General features: G+C 32.3%; 1 protein-coding gene and 1 long non-coding RNA gene across 3 annotated transcripts; both read left to right on the top strand.

Annotated features, from left to right (window-relative positions):
- The first annotated feature begins 798 nt into the window (after positions 1-798).
- LOC132746121 (uncharacterized) lies at positions 799-4,643 on the top strand. The gene is made up of 3 exons (XR_009627948.1): positions 799-1,805; positions 2,591-3,696; positions 4,508-4,643. It is a non-coding gene; the product is annotated as an uncharacterized LOC132746121 (long non-coding RNA).
- A 161-nt stretch (positions 4,644-4,804) lies between these two features.
- On the top strand, positions 4,805-23,339 carry LOC132746120 (cholinesterase 2-like). Of its 2 annotated transcripts, none has more exons than XM_060735191.1 (2): positions 4,805-6,088; positions 6,952-7,251. In XM_060735191.1, the coding sequence occupies exons 1-2, from the start codon at positions 4,917-4,919 to the stop codon at positions 7,196-7,198; spliced, it is 1,419 nt and encodes a 472-aa protein (XP_060591174.1). In that variant the 5' UTR covers positions 4,805-4,916; the 3' UTR covers positions 7,199-7,251. The 2 variants fall into 2 exon arrangements, with proteins under 2 accessions (XP_060591174.1, XP_060591175.1); XM_060735192.1 differs by lacking the exon at positions 6,952-7,251 and adding an exon at positions 21,056-23,339 and having other exon boundaries at positions 4,807-6,088.
- Positions 23,340-24,754: the final 1,415 nt, after the last annotated feature.

Genomic DNA, 24,754 nt, shown 5'->3' with positions numbered 1-24,754 from the left:
TCAGCAAAATCGGGTCGCAAAATTGTCCTCTCCATATTCTACATAGATATTATATTAAAGAAGACATGCGATCCTAGATGTCCTTGTCAAATTTCGACCACTAATGTTAAGGAAATTTGGCGAAGGGTTCCAAATGTGTCTGATTGTCTCCTAAATCATTTAATCATGACTTTTCGTCCTTTCCTTCAAACGTGTGGTATTTATTTGAAATGGACGAGGTGACTGATTCGTAGCAGCTGACTTTTGGCGTCCGACAAGACGAAAATGTATTCAAGTTTTATTTTCATTGTTCTTAAATGACTTGAACTCGTTCCTGTCTAGGAGATTCGAAGATTTAAATGTCGTGTGCGAAAGTATTAGTCATATTTAAATTACAAACGAATTTGAAGTTTATCTTATATTATTTGCTGATGATACGGTTATTTTAGCTGAAAGTCCTAATGAGTTACAAAAAGCTATGAATGCAATGTCTGTAATACTTGGGATTTAACAGTAAAAACTGCCAAAGCAATAAAGGATGTGTTCTGTAAAAGTAAAAGGGGGTTGAATAGTATTGATCCTCTAGAGTTTGAGGGTTACATACTTGAGATCGTAGATTGTTTTGATTATCTAGGGGTTCAATTTCCAATTTAACGGAAACTCTTTAAGCACAAGAAAAAAACTGACTGATCAAGCCCGAAAAGATGTTTTCTGTTTTAACAAAGACTGGTAAAATTGCCTTATCATTCGATCTACAATTGAGTTTATTTGATGCAACGGTGGCTTCTGTTATTTTATACAAATCAGATGTCTGGGGAGTAGAAAATTTAGAGGTAACTGATCGTTTCCAATTGAAATATACTAAATCAGTTTTCGGACTAAAGCAATCTACACCATCTTGTTCAGCTAGGAATATTGCGTTTGTCATTGCAAATTAAGTCTAGAGTTTTGGGCTGGGTTTCATGGAGAGTCCTAAGTCTTAAGTATGCCCTAAAATGAAAATTGAGACAATTTTGCGTTTCAAAGAAAGTCTTAAAAAGGTCCTAACTTATGACTCCTAAATTTTTTACCAAAAACAGTCCTAAATCTAGGAGTGTTTTAAAGGTATCTTAAGATTTTCCCAAGTCAAAACCACTCAAACTCAAACACAGCAGCGTTCATGGTAGTATTTTAAAGACGGGGGCCCTGTGCCGGGGGGACAAGTCACAGGCGCTGGACGTTGATACTGACGAGGAGTTGATAAGTCGATACTGTACACATTTCCAAGGAATTGATCATGCAAATCACCGAATTAGTGACAGGGGATATTGAGAATTATTTAATTTTACCCATGAAATATAGTGCTATATAAGCCTATCAGTCAAATATATTTCGTATTTGTTAAAAAATAAATATGAAATATAAATATGAAAGTGGGCGGAGTCAAAACTCATAATTATTTCAAAGGACTTCTTTCGCCATTTTGTTTGAAAAGAAAAACAAAACTTTTTGTTGAATTTCGTTTTGAAAACTGTCTAGAATGATAGAAAATGGTCTAACTAAGAAAATAAATTCTACAATTGCAGTTGAGTAGCAAGCAAGGAGATTCGTCACCATTGTCTTTGATAATGAAATAAAATAAAAAGGTTATTTTTTCGTTTCTCGTGAAATATGGTATATATATTTTCAGTCAGCATGATAAAATCTTTATATCTATTATGTCAAGAGAGCAACACATTACTAACTTGCTATAATCAATTGCATAGAAAATCCAATCCGGGATTATGCGCGTGAAATTGTATTTTGTAACTTTTTTTCAGGAGAGCGAATCGGTCATGAATCTTAAGGTATTACCATCCTAATGCATTACCTCCACTTTGAAGAGTATTCAAATTGGCTAGAACTACTGTTAACTACATTGAAAATGAGGGCCGTGGGTTTAATCCCCAGAAGGGTCAACTTTTTTTTTCTTTCTTTTTTTTCTTTTAACATTATTTATGTATCTCTCATGTCCCATTTGGAAAGAAAATATTGTTTTATTTTGATTTTTTAATTTATATAGGTACTTATTGGCTAAATTATGCTAAATCTAGTAATAAATATGGTACCTGATATTTTCAAAGTATAATAAAATCAAAACTAGACGGTAAAAGTATTTCACATTTTACACGATCAACCAATATACTTCTTTAAACATTTAGGGAAACTTTGAAAACAGGCCCTCATTTGGGTAAATTTTAAGGATTTTTTAAATTAGGCTCCCTAAGTAGGAAAATGGTCAGACATGTGGTAAAAATGGGTGGGGTAGGGTAACATTTTTATACAGATTTCATAAATTTTAAGAAGAAACCATAATTTTGCTTATGTGGAATGTTAGCTGAATGGTACTAAATGTTAATGGGAAAACATTTTTCATTAGAATGTTATTGCAGATTGTTTAAAGGTTCCTCATTACTAAAAAAGGGCCCTCATAACATCCTAGCTTGAGTTCAGAAAAGTGGCCATAACTTGATTTCCGTACGGTAAACTTTGTTTAAATTGTGCATGCAGGTGTACTTTAAGGTATATATCTGACCTATGATGTCAATATTTTAGTTCCTTATAGTGCCCATTAGGGTCGTAATACCTTAAGTTTACGACAAAAGATAGGACAGTTACTTGAAACGGTCTTAAGTGCAAAAACTTTTTCTCCTAGAATTGGTCATAAGTCCTAGGATTTAGGATTAACTGAGGACTCTCCATGAAACGCAGCCCAGCTATTGAGGCAAATTGATTTATGATAAAAAAAGATAAAATTTGTTCTATGCTATATTTCATGTCAAAGAAATTATACTTTGATTTTGATGTGGATTTTCCTTGGTTGAAATGTGTGCATACTTCTTTAGATTCTCTCGTTTTGTCAAGTTATTGAATTTTTCAAACATTCAATTTTGTCCCTCATTTTAAGAAAATCATTTCTGTTAGAATTAAGTATCAGTTTATTCATGGTTGGCAAACTTCTATTTATGAATCCAGTAAATGTCTGAATTATAATTTTTTTTTAAACTCGACATGGCTTTTAAAAATACTTTAACATTTTACCATCAGATTTAGCAATTTAGATGTATGAAACACAAAATGCCAATTGAAACAGGTAGATTTTTTTAATTTGGATAGAAGTCTAAAAGTGTGTAGTTCATGTTCTGATAATCTGTTGGGTGACGAATTTCATTATTTATTTAATTGTTCCTTTTTTCAATACCTGACGACAAGTCGTATTTTCATAGACCAACATTGTTAAATTTGATGCAAAAATCTTTTACTCAATCTAGCAATATTTTATAAGAAAATTATCTTTATTCTTAATAATACATATTGACATAAATTTTCTTTTTGATCTCATTCTCTGATTCTAATTTTTTACATTTTGTACATGTATTATTTTTATCTATTTAATTTGTTTTTCTTATATACATATGTTCATAGCATTGGCATGGTTTCATTTTAATATATGTCATTTTACTTTGTTTTGTAATAATTTGTTATATTCTTGTTTTCTCACATGCACAGTTGGGCCTTGAGATACCAATAAAACGTGTTTTTTTTTGCTTATTGAGTGTTACGACATGTCAGTATATAGTACGTTGTGAAATTGCAATGGTTACATTAGATTAAATAGCGTTATAAATTTCAGTTATCTTTTGTTGGTAGTTTAAGTTTTTAGTTCACGTTTTTCTTCTGATGGGACATTAAGGAAAGGTAAGCCTTTTTAAAAAGCATATTGAAAACTCACACATATACATGTATATATTTGAAATTTAACGTAATATATGTCGGACCATACTCATTTGTCAAATCTGTGTACATTACATATGACATTGCAAAGATTTATAAATAGATGATATTGAATGCAGGTAGCTAGTAATCATAAAGTTGTATTTTGCAAACCGCTGCATTATGACTATTATTTTTATTTCATCATAAGCTTTTGTTTTTCAATGAGGTTAATAAAATTGAACAATGTACTAATATTTTTCTTCATGTGTATTAACGTCTTAAAATCACACTTTGCAATTTTGTCAGAAAGCTGCACTAGTATGTGATAACAGTTATATCAAATAGCAACTATCATTAGATGCTATATATAGACATGTACATTATATTTCATGTTAAGTGGAAAGTCTGCTTTTTATCTAGGTCATCATTAGAACAGGGGGGTGACCTAGTTCACCGTCCTATATTTGATGTTTCGGGTGTCACAATTAAAAAGGTATTTATGATAACGGCGGATGAATATTACGTTTAACTCGCGGACGGATCTGAATCAATGTAAAGTCTTTATTAAAGCTATAAAATCTTGCATAATTTATGTTTATAAACTCCATCGTGTACTGCAAGGATTTCGGCTATGTTATATATATATTATTTAGCAATTGAAAACGTCAGTTTTCATTATTTGTCTCTCAACCAATGCCATTTTATTAAAATTTAAAAACTTCATTTGTTCTTATAAGATTTAAAGTTGTCTCGTTGTACTCGTATAATCTGATTAAAATTCTTATTATTTAAGGATTTTAGGAACAGAATAAATACAACAATGACGGCAAAAGTGATATTACTCCTACCAGTGGTGTACGTAGTTTTGTGGACCGCAGAAACTAAAACGGTGTCGGTATCAACAAAAATTGGAGTCATTAACGGACAAGTAGAAGATGTAACATTTCTTGATAAATCTGCAACAATCCATACGTTTCTTGGAATACCTTTTGCTGAACCACCTATTGGAAATTTGCGATTCAAAAAACCTTTTGTCAAAAACGCCGTTAAAAATCCGTTAAACGCGTTTAATCACAACAATGCATGTCTTCCTGGATTAAAAGGATTTCTGGAGAGTAAAAAGATTAAAATATGACGAGGACTGTCTGTACTTGAATGTTTATGCCCCGGAATTAAATGAAGAAGAAAAGCCATTGGCAGTTATGGTGTGGATATATGGAGGTGGATTCACGATTGGTTTTTCTGACATGTATTTAGGACACCACTTGGCAATACATGGCAGAGTTATAGTTGTTACTCTCAATTATAGGTTGTCAGTGTGGGGTTTTCTTTCTACCGGCGATGAGCATGCGCCGGGTAATTACGGGCTATGGGACCAGCATTTGGGGATAAAATGGGTGCATGATAATATTGCTGCTTTTGGAGGGGACCCGAATCGGGTGACACTTTTTGGAGAGTCGGCTGGGTCGGCTAGTGTATTTTATCAAACACTCTATCCTGGAAATAAAGGACTATTTCAAAGAGCTTTAGGTCAGAGTGGAAGTGTTGGTAACTTTTGGGGGCTTAATGAAAAGAATAAAGAAAACGCAAAAAAGATGGGAAATCTTGCAAATTGTGAAGCAGACGGATCAAAGTCATTGGTTAATTGTTTGCGTCAGGTACCAGTTGAAAAGTTATCAGATTTCGTTTGTAACTCCACATACGGACTGGTTACATTTCCATCTTCGTTCCTACCAACATTTGACGGTGACTTTGTAAAAACCGATCCAAAACGTGTGTTTGACAAAGACAGCGATATGTCAAGTGAAGTTGCGGATTTCTTTTCGAGCTTGGATGTAATGACTGGCGTGAACTCGGGAGAGGGTAGCGGTGGCATAAGTCCGTTTGTAACAGGAAACCCTGACGCTGAAAACTTTACGGCAAACAAAACTTACTTCGAGGAAACACTTGTTCCTGTAACAATCGGGAAGGTTTTTGGAGAAACAGTGCCCAAAGTTGCAGTAGACGCCGTCATATCGGAGTATACAAACTGGGAAAATCCTGGTGATGAAAATAATATTAGAGAAGAATTCATTTCCATGTTTGGTGATGTTTCATTCACAAAGGATTTGTATGTTACACTTAATGCACATTCAAAACTTTCGACCAATCAGCACACGTATATGTATTTATTTGAAATAGTTCCCGAGTTTTCAGGCTTTCTACAGCCCCCGACATGGTTTAAGAAATTAGTCCACGGCGGAGATCTCCCTTTTGTATTTGGTTTTGTAAATTCTGATCAATTAGAAGATGAATTTCATGCAAAGCCGGCGAAGTGGGAAACACAGTTATCTGCTGACGTCATGACGATATGGTCTAACTTCGCAAAAACTGGGTATGGGTATAAATGTATTATTCAAAAGATTTACTTCAAGCGATTTTCTTCAACTTTTTATAACAATACAAATTATGTTTCCTAGATAACATGTAAACTTAATATAAAGCGACTAATTTTTGGTCATATCAATAAATAAGAAGCTGCAATCGCTTTCTTTCAACTGTTTTCGTGATAACTGTTTTTAGTATGTTTTATTTTTTTTTGGACGTGAAAGTGTATTTTCCACTGCGACGTCATTATTTTAGAAATCTTAAGGTCGAACACATCCTCATTAGAGCCTGACTTATTAACAAAATAAGATATTTAAGCCTTTTTTTATAACATCTGCACGTGGTCAGGGACAATATCATTATTTTCAAATAATGTTCAAAGACAACTTTAAAGGCGTAGCTGTATTGAGCTTTCAGGTTTAATACTCAGACTTACATCTTATTAACGAGACAAAAAGTAAGTGACGCCAGTATTGTACCTTTGGCCAAGCTTGCAAGTGTACTCGATAAAAAATTCATAACAGCAATATTTTGCTTCGGATCCTTGACCACTTTAATCATAAAATATCCCTATTTTTATACGTCATGTATGTTTAGGATTGCAGACGCTAAAAATCAAGCTTTATCTCACGTGACAACAATAAACTTAAAATAGGTATTACGAAAGCTGTCGGAAAAGGGCGAGAGCAGCTCAGAGTTTGTTCGATATATCCCAACACGAGTCGATATTTTAGAATATGAGAGTAGAAACTTACAAGGAACGTTATCCAGCCTTGCACTATATTTACCGGAGAAATATTTTTTTTAAATAGAATTTAAATAGTACCCATGCAAAGGCTAGAAGCAAAAGCGTTGCATTTTTTTTTTCAGAAATCCTAATCTCCCATCAGACCTTGGACTAGATTGGATTCCATACACTAGAAAACACCAGCATTATTTACAAATATCACGTGATATGACGTCAGCAAATGTTAAACAACGCTGGAACACACGGAGGGCTAATTTCTTGGAGAATATCTTACCACGAATTGTCAAAGCTGCACAATGTAACGAACAAAAATATTCTGAAAATTTAAATCAAGAAACATGCGATAAAGATAAAAATTGTTCACCCTAAACAATTTCCTTTTTATAAAAGCCGGTTAGATCTATATGGACTTTGGCTGATCGGTTAGGATTTTCGTCTGATTGAAAAGACCATAGTGCATATTACGCTTGATAGTAGCTTAATTTTTGTTAGTATGAACGGGTTTTTCAACTATTTCAAGACGTATATTCATACTTAAACCATTTTAGGACGCATAATTGTACTTTCATTATTTTAGGATTTGAACTTCTATTACTCAATAAAGGTATGAAAATGTAAGAACGCAAACTTGTACTGCGGAGACTTTTGCCGTTTTGTTAGTATGCAACAATAACAAGTAAAGAAAGACCTCATGTTCTACTCCGTTTACGTAATGCAAGATAGTTAATTACGTGGTATTACACTAAACGTTAATAAACAGTTAAATTTATAGCTGTCCATTATTATACAAGTAGGAGGGATGTTCAAATATGAATGCAACCGGGTTAAATTCCATTAGTGCTTAAAAACACTGTTCAAACACTGGCAAATAGCCGAGCCAAAATTTTGTCGCGTTGAGTTTTCTTCCAGCAAAATGTTTTTTGAGCCTTGGAAACAGGAAAAAGTCACAAGGGGCAAGATCAGACGAGTTAAGAGGTCGAGGAAGCTCAACGATTCTTGACCTAGGACCGTATTTGGTCAGTGAAGGGAGACCTTTTCCCAACCATTTTAGCTTTAGTAAACACGAGTAGATAGCGTATATCGAGCTATGGTCAAAGCTGGACTGAACTGATTTACACATATATTGTATCATTTGAGAGATTACACAACCATCTGTGCGATGCATTTACAAAGTTCATGCAAAACGTGGTTAAAAGCGAGATATTGGCCTAGTTTCATTCATATTTGAACACCCCTCGTAGTCTACTCAAAATATTAGAAGGTTCCGATGTAAAAATTTTGACATGTAAAATTCTGATGGCCCAGTTTCAACGGCTGTTAATCAAGGTTGTAAAATGAATTGCTTTTCGTACCATTTTGTGTGGAAAAAAATGATTATACTGCTTAAATATATTTTTGGTTATATTCTTTTCTCAAACAGAACACAGCAAAATGGTTTTATTGTTTTAACCTTTTCATAATTGAAATGTGTTTTTTTCTCTCTAAAATATGGAGTGTTGTTTACGAACATACTTTATAAATGATATACTAATAGTTCTCTCTCAGTAAATTCAGTGAAAGCTTTTTAAAAACAAATGAATATTTCTTGTGTTGATTTTTCATTCCTCAACAGAAATGTGAAAAAAACTTAACACACCAAACGTCCGGTTTCTTATGTGTATGTTCCTATGTATGTGTACCACATAATGAAGACTGTTACAAACACATGCCATAATGGCCCGCATATCGAGGTTTGTTATTGTCCTAGAAATGAGTTCTCCCCGAATTAGAAAATATATTAAAACTAAAAAAGTATTTTTCAAAAATATCAAGTTTTTCCAGATACCAATAGACCGGGAGAAATACTTCTGGGAAACGTTGACAGTAATGAAACCAGTATTTGATGCACGAACACCCTCCCTGACTAGATTTTTTTTAAGTATTATTAAATATTTCATTAAATCTAAAATATATTATGCCCCCAGATGTAATACAGAGAGTTGTAGTTTTAACATTGTTTATCAATAAAACTAATTTATGCTTTTTGGCAAAGATATTTTGGTAATTTATTTATATGTGCATAACTTTGTTTCAAAAGTATAACCCGTTTTTTAAACATACATATACATAATTATATACCTTAAATGGATTTAATTTAAGAGTGCAACCTCTTTTGTAACCCAAAATAGACTCACTTTAACAGTGCAACCTGTTTTTGCACACACCAATAAACCCGAACGAGATACACTTTAACTTTACAACCCGTTTTTGTACGCATCTATATACACATGATGGATACAATGTTGGAGTGCAAAATGTTTCTGCACACGCATACATACCTGATTTAGATACATTTAAGAATGCAACCTATTGTTGTACATACATAGATACCTTAATAAGATATAATATAAGATTGTGACCCGTTTCTGCACACCTATATACACTTAAGAGATTCATTTTAGCAGTGCAACCCGTTTTTGCACACGCATAAATACCTAATAAAGATCGACTTAAGAATGCAACCTACATATATACATTAATTAGATTAAATATAAGAGTGTAACCCGTTTTTGAACATACATAAATACCCAAAATAGAGTCTATATAATACTGAAGCCCGTTTTTGCAATACCTCTATACCCTCGATCAGATTCAATTGTAGAGTGAACACGTTCATGTATAAATTTTTATACTTCAAAAATATAAGTTTGTTCAAGGACAAGTTGCATTCTTAAACTGAATTTCATTCAGGCTTAACAAATCTGTGCAAAAATGGTTGAACTCTTAAACTGAATCTTTTTTAGGCTATACAAGTCTGTGCAAAAACGGGTTGCACTTTTATATTGAATCAATCAACTGTATATCGGTGTGTAAAAAACAGGTTGCATTCTAAAACTGAATCTTATAAGTGTATAAAGGCATGTACAAAAAGGGTGACACTCTTTTGTAGAATCTATTTTGGGGATAATGGGGTGTACAAGACCAGGTTATTCCCCTAAATTGAATCCATTTAAGGTATATATGTATGTGCAAAAACGTGTTACTCCCCTATTGTATTGAATCTAGTTAAGGTATTCATGCATGAACAAAACAGGTTGCATTCTTAAATAGAACATATATAAGGTATTTATGCGTGTGCAGAAACGGGTTACACTTTTACATTGTATCTAAGTTACACATTCTACTGCGGGTATATTGGTATGTACAAAATCTAGTTGCACTCTTTAAATGAATCAATTTAAGGTATATACTCGTATGTATGTGAAAAAAGGGTTACACTAATATATTGGAACTAATTAAGGTATTTTTGGCTGTACAAAAACAGATTGCATTCTTAAATCGAAAATATCTATGCACTTGCAAATATGTGTTGCTCCCTTACATTTTATCTATCAAGTGTATATAGATATGTATAAAAAGGGGTTACACAGTTAAAATGAATCTCTTTCGGGTATATAGGTGTTTGAAAAAACGGGTAACACTCTTATAAAGATTCTGTTTTCTGTATATAGGTGTGTACATAAACAAAGTAATCCATTTAAGGTATATGTATGTACACAAATAGGTTGCAATCTTGCAATCTATGAAATTGTATCAATCAAATGTATATATAAGTGTGTACAAAAACAAGATGTACTCTTAAATTGAATACATTTAAGGTACATAATTATGTATCTGCAAAAACGGGTTACAGTCATAATTTTTTTTAATCTAATTAAGGTATTTATGTACGTACCATTTTTGCTATAAGATTTAGCATTATTTAGCCAATAAATACATATGTTAATTATGTAATTGAAATTAAACACTTTGTTTGGCTAAAACACATCTGAAAGATCAATAAATAATGTTTGAAGAAAAAAAGAAAGAAAAAAAGTTTACAATCCTGTGATTTGAAATTACGGCACTAAGTTTCATTTGCAGTTAACAGTAATCCTAGCCTATTTGAATACTCTTCATTGCGGAGGTAATACACCGTATATCCCAAAGATAACTTGCAAATTTATTGCTTTAAACAATCTTAAAGTGCAAACAAATTTGTAATCCATCCAAATATTTTCAAATTCCAAATTATTTAAACTTTAAATTTTCATCCGCGTTGCGCTTTATTCAGCAAAATCGGGTCGCAAAATTGTCCTCTCCATATTCTACATAGATATTATATTAAAGAAGACATGCGATCCTAGATGTCCTTGTCAAATTTCGACCACTAATGTTAAGGAAATTTGGCGAAGGGTTCCAAATGTGTCTGATTGTCTCCTAAATCATTTAATCATGACTTTTTCGTCCTTTCCTTCAAAACGTGTGGTATTTATTTGAAATGGACGAGGTGACTGATTCGTAGCAGCTGACTTTTGGCGTCCGACAAGACGAAAATGTATTCAAGTTTTATTTTCATTGTTCTTAAATGACTTGAACTTGTTCCTGTCTAGGAGATTCGAAGATTTAAATGTCGTGTGCGAAAGTATTAGTCATATTTAAATTACAAACGAATTTGAAGTTTATCTTATATTATTTGCTGATGATACGGTTATTTTAGCTGAAAATCCTAATGAAAGAAAGCCCAACATGACAAAATTGAAAATGTTGCAGGCTCGGTTTGATTGAGCCTGTTCATGGACGGTACTGGAAAGTACAAGTTACCGTCCACACCCCCTAGCACCGGCTTAAGCAGAATTCAACATTTAAACAAGAAATAGTAAACTTTTGAATGTAGAAACATTCCGCAGATTTGTTCATATTGGCGGTCATCATGGGAAACTTTAATGTGACACTTTCGTTGCCATTCCATTGAAAAGCCGGCGTTATGGTCCCCAAGTAATAAAAAGCGTGTGCCCTAAACGAGAAAACAATGGGCGGAACTGATTTATTATGGAATTTTTTGAAAGGGGATCAGGGTGTTAAATGAAGCCTGCAATATCACAGATTAAGATCGTCAAAAGAACAAATTTAAAAAAAGCAGGGCCAACATATTCCTAATGGTGAATTCCCAACATTATTCAAGTTAGGAATATTGGGGAACCAGACGCAACTAGGAAATGGCCAAAAAGTTGCAAACTAAAAATACCCAACAAGCACAAACAATAATGCGTGCTGAACGATCTTCAAGGATCGAATATATAACATCATTGTATTAAATGTACGGGGAGAGTCCTTTAATGAGTTACAAAAAAGCTTATGAATGCAATGTCTGTAATATTTGGGATTTAAACAGTAAACACTGCCAAAACAAAAAAGGATGTGTTCTGTAAAAGTAAAAGGGGTTGAATAGTATTAATCCTCTAGAGTTTGAGGGTTACATACTTGAAATCGTAGATTGTTTTGATTATCTTGGGGTTCAATTTCCAATTTAAACGGAAACTGTTTAGGCACCAGAAAAAAAACTGATTGATCAAGCCCGAAAAGCCGTTTTTCTGTTAAAACAAAGACTGGTAAAATTGCCTTACCATTTGATCTACAATTGAGTTTATTTTGATGCAATGGTGGCTCTTATTATTTTATACGGATCAGGGTGCCGTTTTATCAACGATCGTACGCCCGGTCGTAGAGCTCTAAGATTTGGTCGTACGACCGATCTTACGGCTACGTCGCGTTTTATCAAACAGATTAACGTCGTAAACTTTTTAAGGCTTGCTTCAGACCAGTCGTAAGTAGGTTTTTAAGAACTTTAAAATTTGGGGGCCCAAATTTTTTGGGCAAAAATTCCCGATGGGAAACTTTAAAAACAAAAATTTTTTAAAACAATGAATTTTTTCAACTAACGTAGGTTTTCCCCCTACATGTTTTTTGTACAGTGTTTGATTCTTTTTTAAAAACACCCCAAAGGGACGAACAAAATTTAAACTCTGGTTTTAAATTTCCCAAACAAAGAAGCTATGGGATAGTTTATTACTTTAAAATTTTAGTACAACCGACTTTAAATAACCCTGTCACATTTGAGCCAGATTGGAAAAAAAATTTTTACAATATTTTTATCTATTTTTCATTTCGAAATTTTTAGTACAAAATTTTTCACGGGTGCAGTTTTCGGACGGGAACATAGATTTTAAAAATTTGTAAATTTTTTTTAAAAAATTTGTGTAATTTGTCAAGCCTTTTAAAACCAATTTGATTTTTATTTTTTAATTAGTTAAGGGGTTCTCTTTTGTAAACCCTTTCAAAAAAAAGTTCTAAAACGTTATAAAGGGGGAAAGAAAAGTTGTTAATAATTTTTTAAAAATTTCAACAGGGCCCCAAACATTTTTTGTTTTTTAACCTTTACAGAGGCCTACAGGCCTGTTAGGGGAAAATTTGCAAATGAAAAGGGAGCACTTTTTGTTTGGTTTTAAACATGTATTTAAATTTGTGAAATGACATTTTAGATCCAATTTGGGGGGAAATCAAAATAAAAAAAAAGGAAATTGTAAACAAAAAGAACAATTTAACTTGTCCCAGAAAAGGTAAAGTTTTGAATAAACCCCCATTTTTTTAGATTTCCATTTTCCCCCCCCCCTTTCTATGAAATCTGATTAAAGCACTACACCTCCCTTTTTGGTTATGTGTTGTTATGTGCTTACACAAATTAAGGTGGAACATGTGAAATGCAATCAATTATGGTGATTAAAATATTCATTGTTTTAAACACATTTCTTGTTATATGATAAGTATGAACCAAATCAAAAATACTGTAGAGATATTATTTTTTCCCCTAATATATTTATATGGTATTAATGATAATCAGTTAAGTACATTATATTTTTTTTCTAAAATATATTTATCACAGTAAAATTTCAAAATAAGTTTGACTATTTAAAATAATTATTTTTGTATTAGTCATTTAAAGTGGGTGACCTACTATCTTAGATATGATATATCTCTTTTCACCCCTCATTTGTTCTAACATTGATACTGGGAAATACATGTATGTCCCAGATTGACAGTACATTGATAGTTATGGTGAAAATCACACATAATATTTTTTATCAAACAATTATATAGCAGATTTTTCTTTATTTTTATGTCACATTGATACTTAAAAATTGTCTTTCATGTAATGTTTCAGAAAATGGTGTAATATATCAAAGTTCCATGTTGCAGTGTTTAAAGATACTGAAAATTGCCTTGAGTTAAACATTTTTTTTTTAAAAAAAATACTAAAAAAAGAAAATTAACAAACAAAAGGTTTATTTGTTGATAAAATATTTATTCTAGAAATAATCAAAGTGTCTTAATGATTTTGGGATGTGAAGTGTCTTCAGAGGTTAAGTGTCTTGTTTCCACATTTAAACAAATACTGTTGTAATATATTGTAGTAATGTTAGATTTGTGGAAATCATTATCATATATTTACCTCATAGGTTTTTGTTAAAGTTTATGTAGATATTATCCTAGTAGGATGTTTGGGGAGTAGGAAAATGTTAGAGGTAACTGGATCCCTTTTCCAATTGAAAATATACTAAATCAGATTTCGGACTAAAGCAATCTACAACCATCTTGTTTCAGCTAGGAATATTGCGTTTGTCATTGCAAATTAAGTCTAGAGTTTTGGGCTGGGTTTCATGGAGAGTCCTAAGTCTTAAGTATGCCCTAAAATGAAAATTGAGACAATTTTTGGCGTTTCAAAGAAAGGTCTTAAAAAAGTCCCTTAACTTATGACTCCTAAATTTTTTACCTAAAAAACAGTTTCTAAATCTAGGAGTGTTTTAAAGGTATCTTAAGCATTTTCCCAAGTCAAAACCACTCAAACTCAAACAATAGCAGCGTTCATGCGAGTATTTTTAAAAGACGGGGGCCTTGTGCCGGGGGGACAAGTCACAGGCGCCTGAACGTTTAAACTGACGAGGAGTTGATAAGTCGATACTGTACACATTTCCAAGGAATTGATCATTGCAAATCACCGAATTAGTGACAGGGGATATTGAAATTATTTAATTTTACCCATGAAATATAGTGCTATATAAGCCTATCAGTCAAATATATTTCGTATTTGTTAAAAAATAAATATGAAATATAAATATGAAAGTGGGCGGAGTCAAAACTCATAATTATTTCAAAAGGACTTCTTTCGCCATTTTGTTTGAAAAGAAAAACAAAACTTTTTGTTGAATTTCGTTTTGAAAACTGTCTAGAATGATAGAAAATGGTCTAACTAAGAAAATAAATTCTAAACAATTGCAGTTGAGTAGCAAGCAAGGAATTCGTCACCATTGTCTTTGATAATGAAATCAAATAAAAAGGGTTATTTTCGTTTCTCGTGAAATATGTATAATTTTCAGTCAGCATGATAAAATCTTTATATCTATTATGTCAAGAGAGCAATACATTACTCAACTTGCTATAATCAATTGATAGTTAAATCAATCCGGATTAATGCGCGTAAATAATTGTATTTTGTAACTTTTTCAGAAGCGAATCGCATGAATCTTAAGTTTACGACAAAAGATAGGACAGTTACTTTGAAACGGTCTGAAGTGCAAAAACTTTTTCTCCTAGAATTGGTCATAATCCTAGGATTTAGGATTAACTGAGACTCTCATGAAACGCAGCCCAGCTATTGAGGCAAATTGATTTATGATAAAAAAAAAAGATAAAATTTGTTCTATGCTATTTTTCATGTCAAAGAAATTATACTTTGATTTTATGTGGATTTTCCTTGGTTGAAATGTGTTGCAACTTCTTTGATTCTCTCGTTTGTCAAGTTATTGAATTTTTCAAAAACATTCCATTTTGTCCTCAATTTTAAGAAATCATTTCTGTTAGAATTAAATATCAGTTTATTCATGTTGGCAAACTTCATTATATCCAGTAAATGTCTGTGAATTAAATTTTTTTAAAACTCGACATGGCTTTTAAAAATACTTAACATTTTTACCATCAGATTTAGCATATTAGATGTATGAACACAAAAATGCAATTGAAACAGTAGATTTTTTAATTTGATAGAAGTCTAAAAGCGGTATTATGTTCTGAAATCTTTGGGTGACGAATTTCATATTTATTTAAATTGTTCCTTTTTTTTCAAACCTACGACAAGTCGTATTTTCATAGACCCAACATTGTTAAATTTGATGCAAAAAATCTTTACTCAATCTAGCAATATTTTATAAGAAAATTATCTTTATTCTTAATAATACATATTGACATAAATTTTCTTTTTGATCTCATTCTCTGATTCTAACTTTTTACATTTTGTACATGTATCATTTTTATCTATTTTTTTGTTTTTCTAATATACATATGTTCATAGCATTGGCATGGTTTCATTTTAATATATGTCATTTTACTTTGTTTTGTAATAATTTGTTATATTCTTGTTTTCTTACATGCACAGTTGGGCCTTGAGATACCAATACAACTGTTTTGCTTATTGAGTGTTACGACAGGTCAGTATATAGTACGTTGTGATATTGCAATGGTTGCATTAGATTAAACAGCGTTATAAATTTCAGTTATCTTTTGTCGGTGGTTTAAGTTTTTAGTTCACGTTTTCCTACTAATGGCTCCTATTATTTCATACGGATCAGATGTCTTGGGAGTAGAAATGTAGAGGTAACTGATCGTTTCCAATTGAAATATACTAAATCAGTTTTCGGACTAAAGCAATCTACACCATCTTGTATGATGTACGGTTAAGCTAGATATATTGCATTTGTCATTGCAAATTAAGTCTAGGGTTCTTAACTTTTAAGGCTAATTTATTAATGATAAAAAAGATAAAATTTATTCTATGCTATAATTCATGTCAAAGATATTATACTTTGATTTGGTGTAGATTTTCCTTGATTGAAATTTGTGCATACTTCTTAAGATTCTCTCGGTTTGTCAAGGAATTGAATTTTTCAAATATTCAATTCTGTCCCTCATTTTAATAAAATCATTTCTGTTAGAATTAAGTATCAGTTCATTCAAAGTTGGCAAACTTCTATTTATGAATCCAGTAAATGTATAAATTATAATTTTTTTAAAACTCAAAATGGTTTTAAAAGTACTTTAACATTTTACCATCAGATTTAACAATTTAGTTGTATGAACCACAAAGTGCCTATTGAAACAGGTAGAGTTTATAATTTGGATAGAAGCCTAAAGGTGTGTTGTTTATGTTCTAATAATCTGTTGGATGACGAATTCCATTATTTATTTAATTGTTCCTTTTTTCAATACCTGACAAAGACATATTTAGACAAGTCGTATTTTCATAGATTAAACATTGTTAATTTTTTATGCAAAAACATTTTACTCAATCTAGCGATAATTTATAAGAAATTTATCTTTGTTCTTAATAATACATATTAGATCTAGTTAACATGATATTTTCATTTTGATCTCATTCTCTGATTCTAATTTTTTACATTCTGTACACGTATCATTTTTATCTATTTTTTTTTCTTATATACATATGTTCATAGCATTGGCATGGTTTCATTTTAATATATGTCATTTTACTTTGTTTTGTAATAATTTGTTATATTCTTGTTTTCTCACATGCACAGTTGGGCCTTGAGATACCAATACAACTATTTTGCTTATTGAGTGTTACGACAGGTCAGTATATAGTACGTAGTGATATTGCAATGGTTGCATTAGATAAAACAGCGTTATAAATTTCATTTATCTTTTGTCGGTGGGTTAACTTAAGTTTTTAGTTCACGTTTTCCTACTAATGGGACATTAAGGAAAGGTAAGCCTTTTTAAAAAGCATATTGAAAACTCACACATATACATGTATATATTTGAAATTTAATGTAATATATGTCTGACTATACTCATTTGTCAAATCTGTGTACATTACATTTGACATTGCAAAGATTTATAAATAGATTATATTGAATGTAGGTAGCTAGAAATCGAACGAATTGGATAAAGTTGTATTTTGCAAACCGCTGCATTATGACTATTATTATTATCTCATTATTAAATTTTGTTTTTCAATGAGGTTAATAAAATTGAACAATGTATTAATATTTTTCTTCATGTGTTTTAAAGTCTTAAAATCACACTTCGCAATTTTGTCAAAAAGCTGCACTAGAATGTGATAACAGTTTACATCAAATAGCAACAATCATTAGATGCTATATATACACATGTACATTATATTTCATACTTTTTTTGGTAAGTGGAAAGTCTGTTTTTTATCTAGGTCATCATTAGATAATTTCTATGAGACCACGGGGTTGACTTAGTTCACCGTCCTATATTTCATGTCACGGGTGTCACAATTAAAAAGGTTTTTATGATAACGGCGGATGAATATTACGTTTAACTCGCGGACGGATCTGAATCAATGTAAAGTCTTTATTAAAGCTATAAAATCTTGCATAATTTATGTTTATAAACGCCATCGTGTACTGCAAGGATTTCGGCTATGTTTATATATATTTATTTAGCAATTGAAAAACGTCAGTTTTCATTATTTGTCTCTCAACCAATGCCATTTTATTAAAATTTAAAAACTTCATTTGTTCTTATAAGATTTAAAGTTGTCTCGTTGTACTCGTATAATCTGATTAAAAATTCTTAATTATTAAGGATTTTAGGAACAGAATAAATTACAACAATTTGACGGGCAAAAGTGATATTACTCCCTACCAGTGGTGTACGTAGTTTTGTGGACCGCAGAAACTAAAACGGTGTCGGTATCAACAAAAATTGGAGTCATTAACGGACAAGTAGAAGATGTAACATTTCTGATAAATCTGCAACAATCCAAACGTTTCTTGGAATACCTTTTCTGAACCACCTATTGGAAATTTGCGATTCAAAAAACCTTTGCCAATAACGCGCGTTAAAAAGATCCGTTAAACGCGTTTAAGCACAACAATGCATGTCTTCCTGGAATAAAAGGTTTGCTCGAGAGTAAAAGAATAAATATGATGAGGACTGTCTGTACTTGAAATGTTTATGCCCGGAATTAAAATGAAGAGGAAAAGCCATTGGCAGTTATTTGGTGTGGAATATGGAGTGTTTCATTCTAGGCTTTTCTTACATGTATTTAGGGGACACCACTTAGCAACACATGGCAGAGTTATATGTCACCTCAAAATTATAGGTTGTCAGTGGGGGTTTTCTTTCTACCGGCGATGAGCATGCGCCGGGTTAATTACGGGCTATGGGACCAGCATTTGGGATAAAAGGGTGCATGAAATATTGCTGCTTTTGAGGGGATCCGAATCGGTACAATTTTTGGAGAAGTCGGCTGGGTCGGCTATGTATTTCATCAAACACCTACCTGGAAATAAAAAGGACTATTTCAAAGAGCTATAGGCAAATGGAAGTGTTGGTAACTTTTTTGGGGCTAAATGAAAAGAATAAAGAAAAACGCAAAAAAGATTTGGAAATCTTGCAAATTGTAAAAACAGATAAATCAGAGTCATTGGCTTAATTGTTTGCGTCAGGTACCGAAGTTGAAAGTCAGTATAGATTTCGTTGTAACTTTAAAATACGGACTGCTTACATATCCATTTGTCCTACCAACACATGACGGCGACTTTGTTAAAACTGAACCAAAACGTGTTTTGACAAAGATAATGATATGACCAAGTAAGTTGCGGATTTCTTTTCGAGCTTGGATATAATGACTGGCGTCAACTCGGGAGAGGGCAGCACTGGCCTTAACCTTAGTAACAGGAAACTAACGTTGGAAACTTTACGGCAACAAAACTACTTCGAGAAACACTTTCCTGTAACACTCAGAAAGTTTTCTGGAGAAACCGTGCCAAATTCAGTAAAGTACAGACCGTCATATCGGAGTTATACAACTGGAAAATCCCGATGATGAAAACAATATAAGAGAAAAATATATTTCAATGTATGGCGATATTCATTCAACAAAGGATTTGTTGTTACCACTTGATGCCATTCAAACCCTTACGATAATCAGCACACGTATAGTTTTATTTGATATAGACCCGAAATCCGGCTTTCTACCGCCGCCGCCATTGGTTTAAGAAATTCAAGCACGGTGGGGGACCTTCCTTTTGTTTTGGATTTGTAAAGTCTGATCAACTAGAAGATGGATTTCTGCCCAAGCCGACGAATGGGGAAACATTGTTATCTGCTGACGTCATGACGATATGGTCGAACTTCGCAAACACTGGTAGGGTATAGATTTTATTAAAAAACTTTACTTAAGAACATTCATTTAACTTTTAATAGTATTAAATAATTTTTTTTCCTACCATACATTTGCACTTAATATATAGCGACTTATTTCCGGTAATATAAATTTAAACAAGAAGTGCGCTGCTACTTCTCCACTTGTTTTTCGTGATCCTATTCTTAGATATTTTGGAGTGTGAGAGGGTGTTTACCACTGTTATTCCTTATTCAGAAAAAAAATGTAGCTCGAATACATCCTTTATAGAGCCCGACTTGTATATGTATAAGATATTTGAACCTTTATTAAAGCATCTCAACAGGCACAGGAATATTATTATTATTTTCAAATCATGTATACAAATTGCAACTATAAAGGGCTAAAAGTATTGAGAGTTCAGTTTTAATACTTAGGCTTACGTTTTATCAACGAGATTGAAAAAATGAAGTGACTTCATTATCGTATCCCTAGCCAATCATGCATAAATTTATCGTGCAAATGCACATTTTCTGGAAGAAAAATCATACCAGTATTTTTAATTTGAATCCTTGATCAGTTTAATCATAAAATATTTTCATATCACAACTGTCCATTTTTTCATATGCACGCTTCTAGAGTTTGTGATTACAGATATGGGCAAAGTTGAAAACACTATGTCACGTGACAAAATGTACTGAAAATAGGTATTATTATGAAAACTGGTGGAAGAAGGCGAAAGCAGCTTTGAGTTTGTACGATATTTCCCAACGCGAGTCGATATTTACCGATTGATAAGAGTTCGTTACCCTTAACTCGACATACTTGTATAAGTTTTTTATCCACAAAAAATAATAATAAAACACAATGTTAAGAAATAAAGAGTATATTAGAATATGAGAGTAAAAGTTTACTAAGAACGCTACCAAGCCGTGGTTTTTATCACCCAGAGAATCATTTTCAAGTAGACTTTGATATTTCATTTGATGTTTGATATTTCATGGTGCTAGGGGGCGTGGACGGTAGTTTGCACTTGACAGTACCGTCCATGAACAGGCTCAATCAAACCGAACCTGCAACATTTTAAATTTTTCCGTGTTGGGCTTTCTTTAGGAATTCTGTTTTTCTCTATTTTTTGAATAGGTCCCATGCAATATTCTGGACGTGACAGCGTTGTACAAATATTGTTGTTCTTTCAGAAATCCTAATCTACCGTCAGACCTTGGACTAGATTGGATTCCATACACTCGAAAACATCAGCATTATTTACAAATAGCACGTGATATGACGTCAGCAAATGTTAAACAACGCTGGAATACACGGAGGGTAAATTTCTGGGAGAATATCTTACCACGAATTATCAAAGCTGCACAGTGTAATGAACCAAAATATACTGAAAATTTAAACCAAGAAACATGTGATAAAGATAAGAGTTGTTCTCCCTAAGCAATCACATAAAGTCGGTCTTTTCTTTTATATGAAGTCCGATAATACATGTATATGAATGATCGGCAAAGATTTTCGATTTGTTGAAAAGACCATAGTGCATAATACTTTTTTAAGTGATTAAGCTTGACTGTACATGTAGCTTAATTATACTGAAAATATAACAAACTAGTTAATCAGGTAATAAGACTGAGTCTTAGATCATTTTAGGACGCAAACTCATACTAAAACCATTTTAGGACTTGTATTCTTACTTCAAATATTTTAGGGCTCAAACTTGTATTAAACAAACTTTTTGGATTAAAAGCTTGTACTTTAACCTTTTAGATTACCAACTTCTTCAACTGTCTTAATATATGAATTTGGTATTTTAAAAATGATAGTACGATAGTACGCTAACTTGTGCTGCAATTATTTCATGGCGGAGACTTTTGCCGTTTCGCTGGCATGAAACAAGTAAAGAAAGGTTTCACTGTCTACTCCGTGTACGTTTTGCAAGCTAGTTAAAATCAATATTGTACTATAGTGGTATTACACCAACAGTTGATAAACTGTTAAATTTATAGCGCAAGTAGTCTAAGGTTCCAGTGTAAAGATACTGACATTGGCCTAGTTTAAACAGCTGTTAAACAAACAAGGTTGTTAAACGTGGTATTTTTTTTTGTAAAATAAGACCATTTTAAAAATTGATTATACTGCTTGAATATATTTCACGCTACATTTTTTTGTTTAAACAAAACTCAGTAGAAAAGTTTAAAACTTTTCATTACTGAAATGTTTAAAAAAGGAAACTATGGAGTCTTTTTATGAACAATCTTCTTTAATGTTATACCTATAGATGTTTGGGGTTTTTTTTCAGTAAATTTTATATAATTAGCTTTATCTTTATGTTAATCAGTGTCGAAACTTCCTGTTGTATTTAAAATATCAACTTCCATAGCTTTAGCTCTTAGCATATTTATGTTTGGAAAGCTTTTGAAAACAAATAATTATTCCTTGTGTTGATTTTTCATTCTCTATCAGAAAAGGGAAAAACTTAACACCATGTGTCACATAATGAAGTCTGTTACATGCCGTAATAACCCGGATATCTGGTTTTTGGAGTGTTTCTGAAACGCTTTTGCACCGAATTAGAAAATGTATTTAACCTTAAAAGTTTTTTTTTAAAAGTATCAACTTGCCGATACCGGAAAACTGGCCCAAAAACACCTGGGAAACTTTGACACCAATGTAACCAAGTAATAGAAAGAGCATCAAAACACGAATACGTGGTGGCGTAGCCCCCGAGTTTTAATCAGATTGCCGATTGTTTTAATGTTTTTCTCTTTTGTATTATAGTCAAACATAAAAACACGTTCCCTGTTGTTACAATAAGAAACCCCAGAAAAAAGTAACCAATGAATGATTATCTGAATATGAAATTTCTATCGCTTTTCCCCTTCTCTGCCGTCACAATATGTAAACCCCAGCAAAAATGAGTCAATCAATGGGCATGCTCTGGAGTGCGGGTAACTAATACCTGCTGCACTCCAGTTAACGCACTGTGCATGTAAAACTTATACGTTAATATTATTAAAATATATCTTATATGGAGGATATTAAATGAGTGTAGTTTGATACTAAATTTATTGAACGAGTTGAATAAAATCATATTATGCGAGCCTCTGGCGAGCATAATATTGTTTTATTCAACTTGTTCAATAAATTTAGTATTGAGTCTGCACGAATATAATATTCTTTTTATCACATACATAAAATAAGAACAGTAAACTGTTAAAATGAGTAATTTTTCAATGACGCACCTATAGTGTAACGCTAACATTAGCGCGCTTTAACGCTATTTTTCTATATAGCGCAAATGACGTCACGTCAAAGTGTTATTACACTAGTGTAATATCGTTTTTATTAAATGGCTTTATTACACTTCTGCGCCGCGGTTTATCTGATAAATGCTAGTATGTAGAGTGCTATATTTGTAATTGTACTACACATTATGTACCACATTGGTCGTTGACCTTCTAGTTTGATATTAATAAAACTTGGTAAAAAACTTGTTTGTTCTTTTAGTACTTTGTCTATATTGCATAACTTTTTTCGCCTGTTACTATTTCAAGTGCCTCATTTTGGACTGTTTTAATAATAATAATAATAATAATAATAATTTTATTCGGTAAAAGTGTACATGACATGGCAATGACATAATGATGCATAATGATACAATACATATAACAATAATCAAAATATTAAAGAGACTAGAAATATCACATGATATAAGTATACGACAAAATATAAATATATGAGCCATGTACTGCCCACCAATACCAGGGATAACACAAAAAAGAGGAAAGGATTCCTCTTATTTCCATTGTGGTCCCTGATATTGGAGGCATGACACAGAAAGTCATGTTAATTTGTATGAAATTGAAATTAATTCTTTTACTAATAAGACATAAATTGCAATAATTTAGTTGAGATCACAATATATCACAGTCCAAGTCTGTATCACATTAAAATCACAGTTCAAGTTTGTATCACATCAATAAATCATGAAATAGTGCATCACAGAAATTGTCAGTCAAACTGTAAAAATTTAATAAAAATATTATAAAACGTTAAATGTGCAAGCTGAAAATGGGTGAATTACTATAGGACACAACATATGTGTGTTGTGCTTAAACTTAAGAATAAGTAAAATCTGGGACTCTATTAAGACTATTAAAAGATTCAATACTATTGAAAAATAGACTAAAATTAACTGGCCACTAAATGGGCTTTGATGGCATGCTTGAAGGTGTGGGAAGATTGAATATCTCTAAGATTTTGAGGAAGGCCGTTCCATAGTGAAATACCATTAAAAGCAAAAGATTTTCTACCAAAGCTTCCAACCTTTGGTAAAGAAAATCGTCCTGTGTCACTAAAAGAATAGCTTACACAGGAATCTGATGTTGAAAGTGCAGACACTCTAGACCTGGTAACAGCGGTCATGGACCTGATTAAGGGGTACAAAATGCCCTTAAGGTATTTTGGGGCTGTGTCAGACTTTATTTTATGGACATGGCAAAGAGTTATCTGATCAACTCTTTTGGAGACCGGTAACCAGTTAAGAACCTTAAATTGCTCTGGCCCAAACATGTGACCTGCTGTCCTTATTCAAAACAAAACGAACCAATTTATTCTGGGTTGTTTGGAGCCTTTTCTTTCAATACTGAGTCAAACTTGGGTACCAAAAAGAACAAACATAATCAAAATGGCATTGAATTAAGGACATGACCAAGAGTTTCCTAGTGTGGAGATCCAAGAATTGACTTTTCCTATACAAGTATTTCAGTTAATATCATTTAACATGTTCAAGGAGTTATCCAATGTTACATCGGCATACTACAAAACAGTTCGAAACAACAGCAACATATGATTATATTCTTTCCAAACTTGAATAATTGAGGAGAAATTTC

This window comes from Ruditapes philippinarum, unplaced genomic scaffold (genome assembly GCF_026571515.1).
Source record: "Ruditapes philippinarum isolate M1 unplaced genomic scaffold, ASM2657151v2 ctg2914_1_1_1_1, whole genome shotgun sequence".
Taxonomy (NCBI): domain Eukaryota; kingdom Metazoa; phylum Mollusca; class Bivalvia; order Venerida; family Veneridae; genus Ruditapes; species Ruditapes philippinarum.
This window is presented reverse-complemented; position numbering and strand designations above follow the sequence as displayed.

What these genes read in the sequence shown, in the direction of transcription:
- LOC132746120 (XM_060735192.1), top strand. Translation starts at nt 4,917, where the DNA reads ATGGTGTGGATATATGGAGGTGGATTCACGATTGGTTTTTCTGACATG. An exon ending in TCTAACTTCGCAAAAACTGG is followed by an intron (nt 6,089 to 21,055) that starts GTATGGGTATAA and finishes TTGTTCTTTCAG; the next exon opens with AAATCCTAATCTACCGTCAG.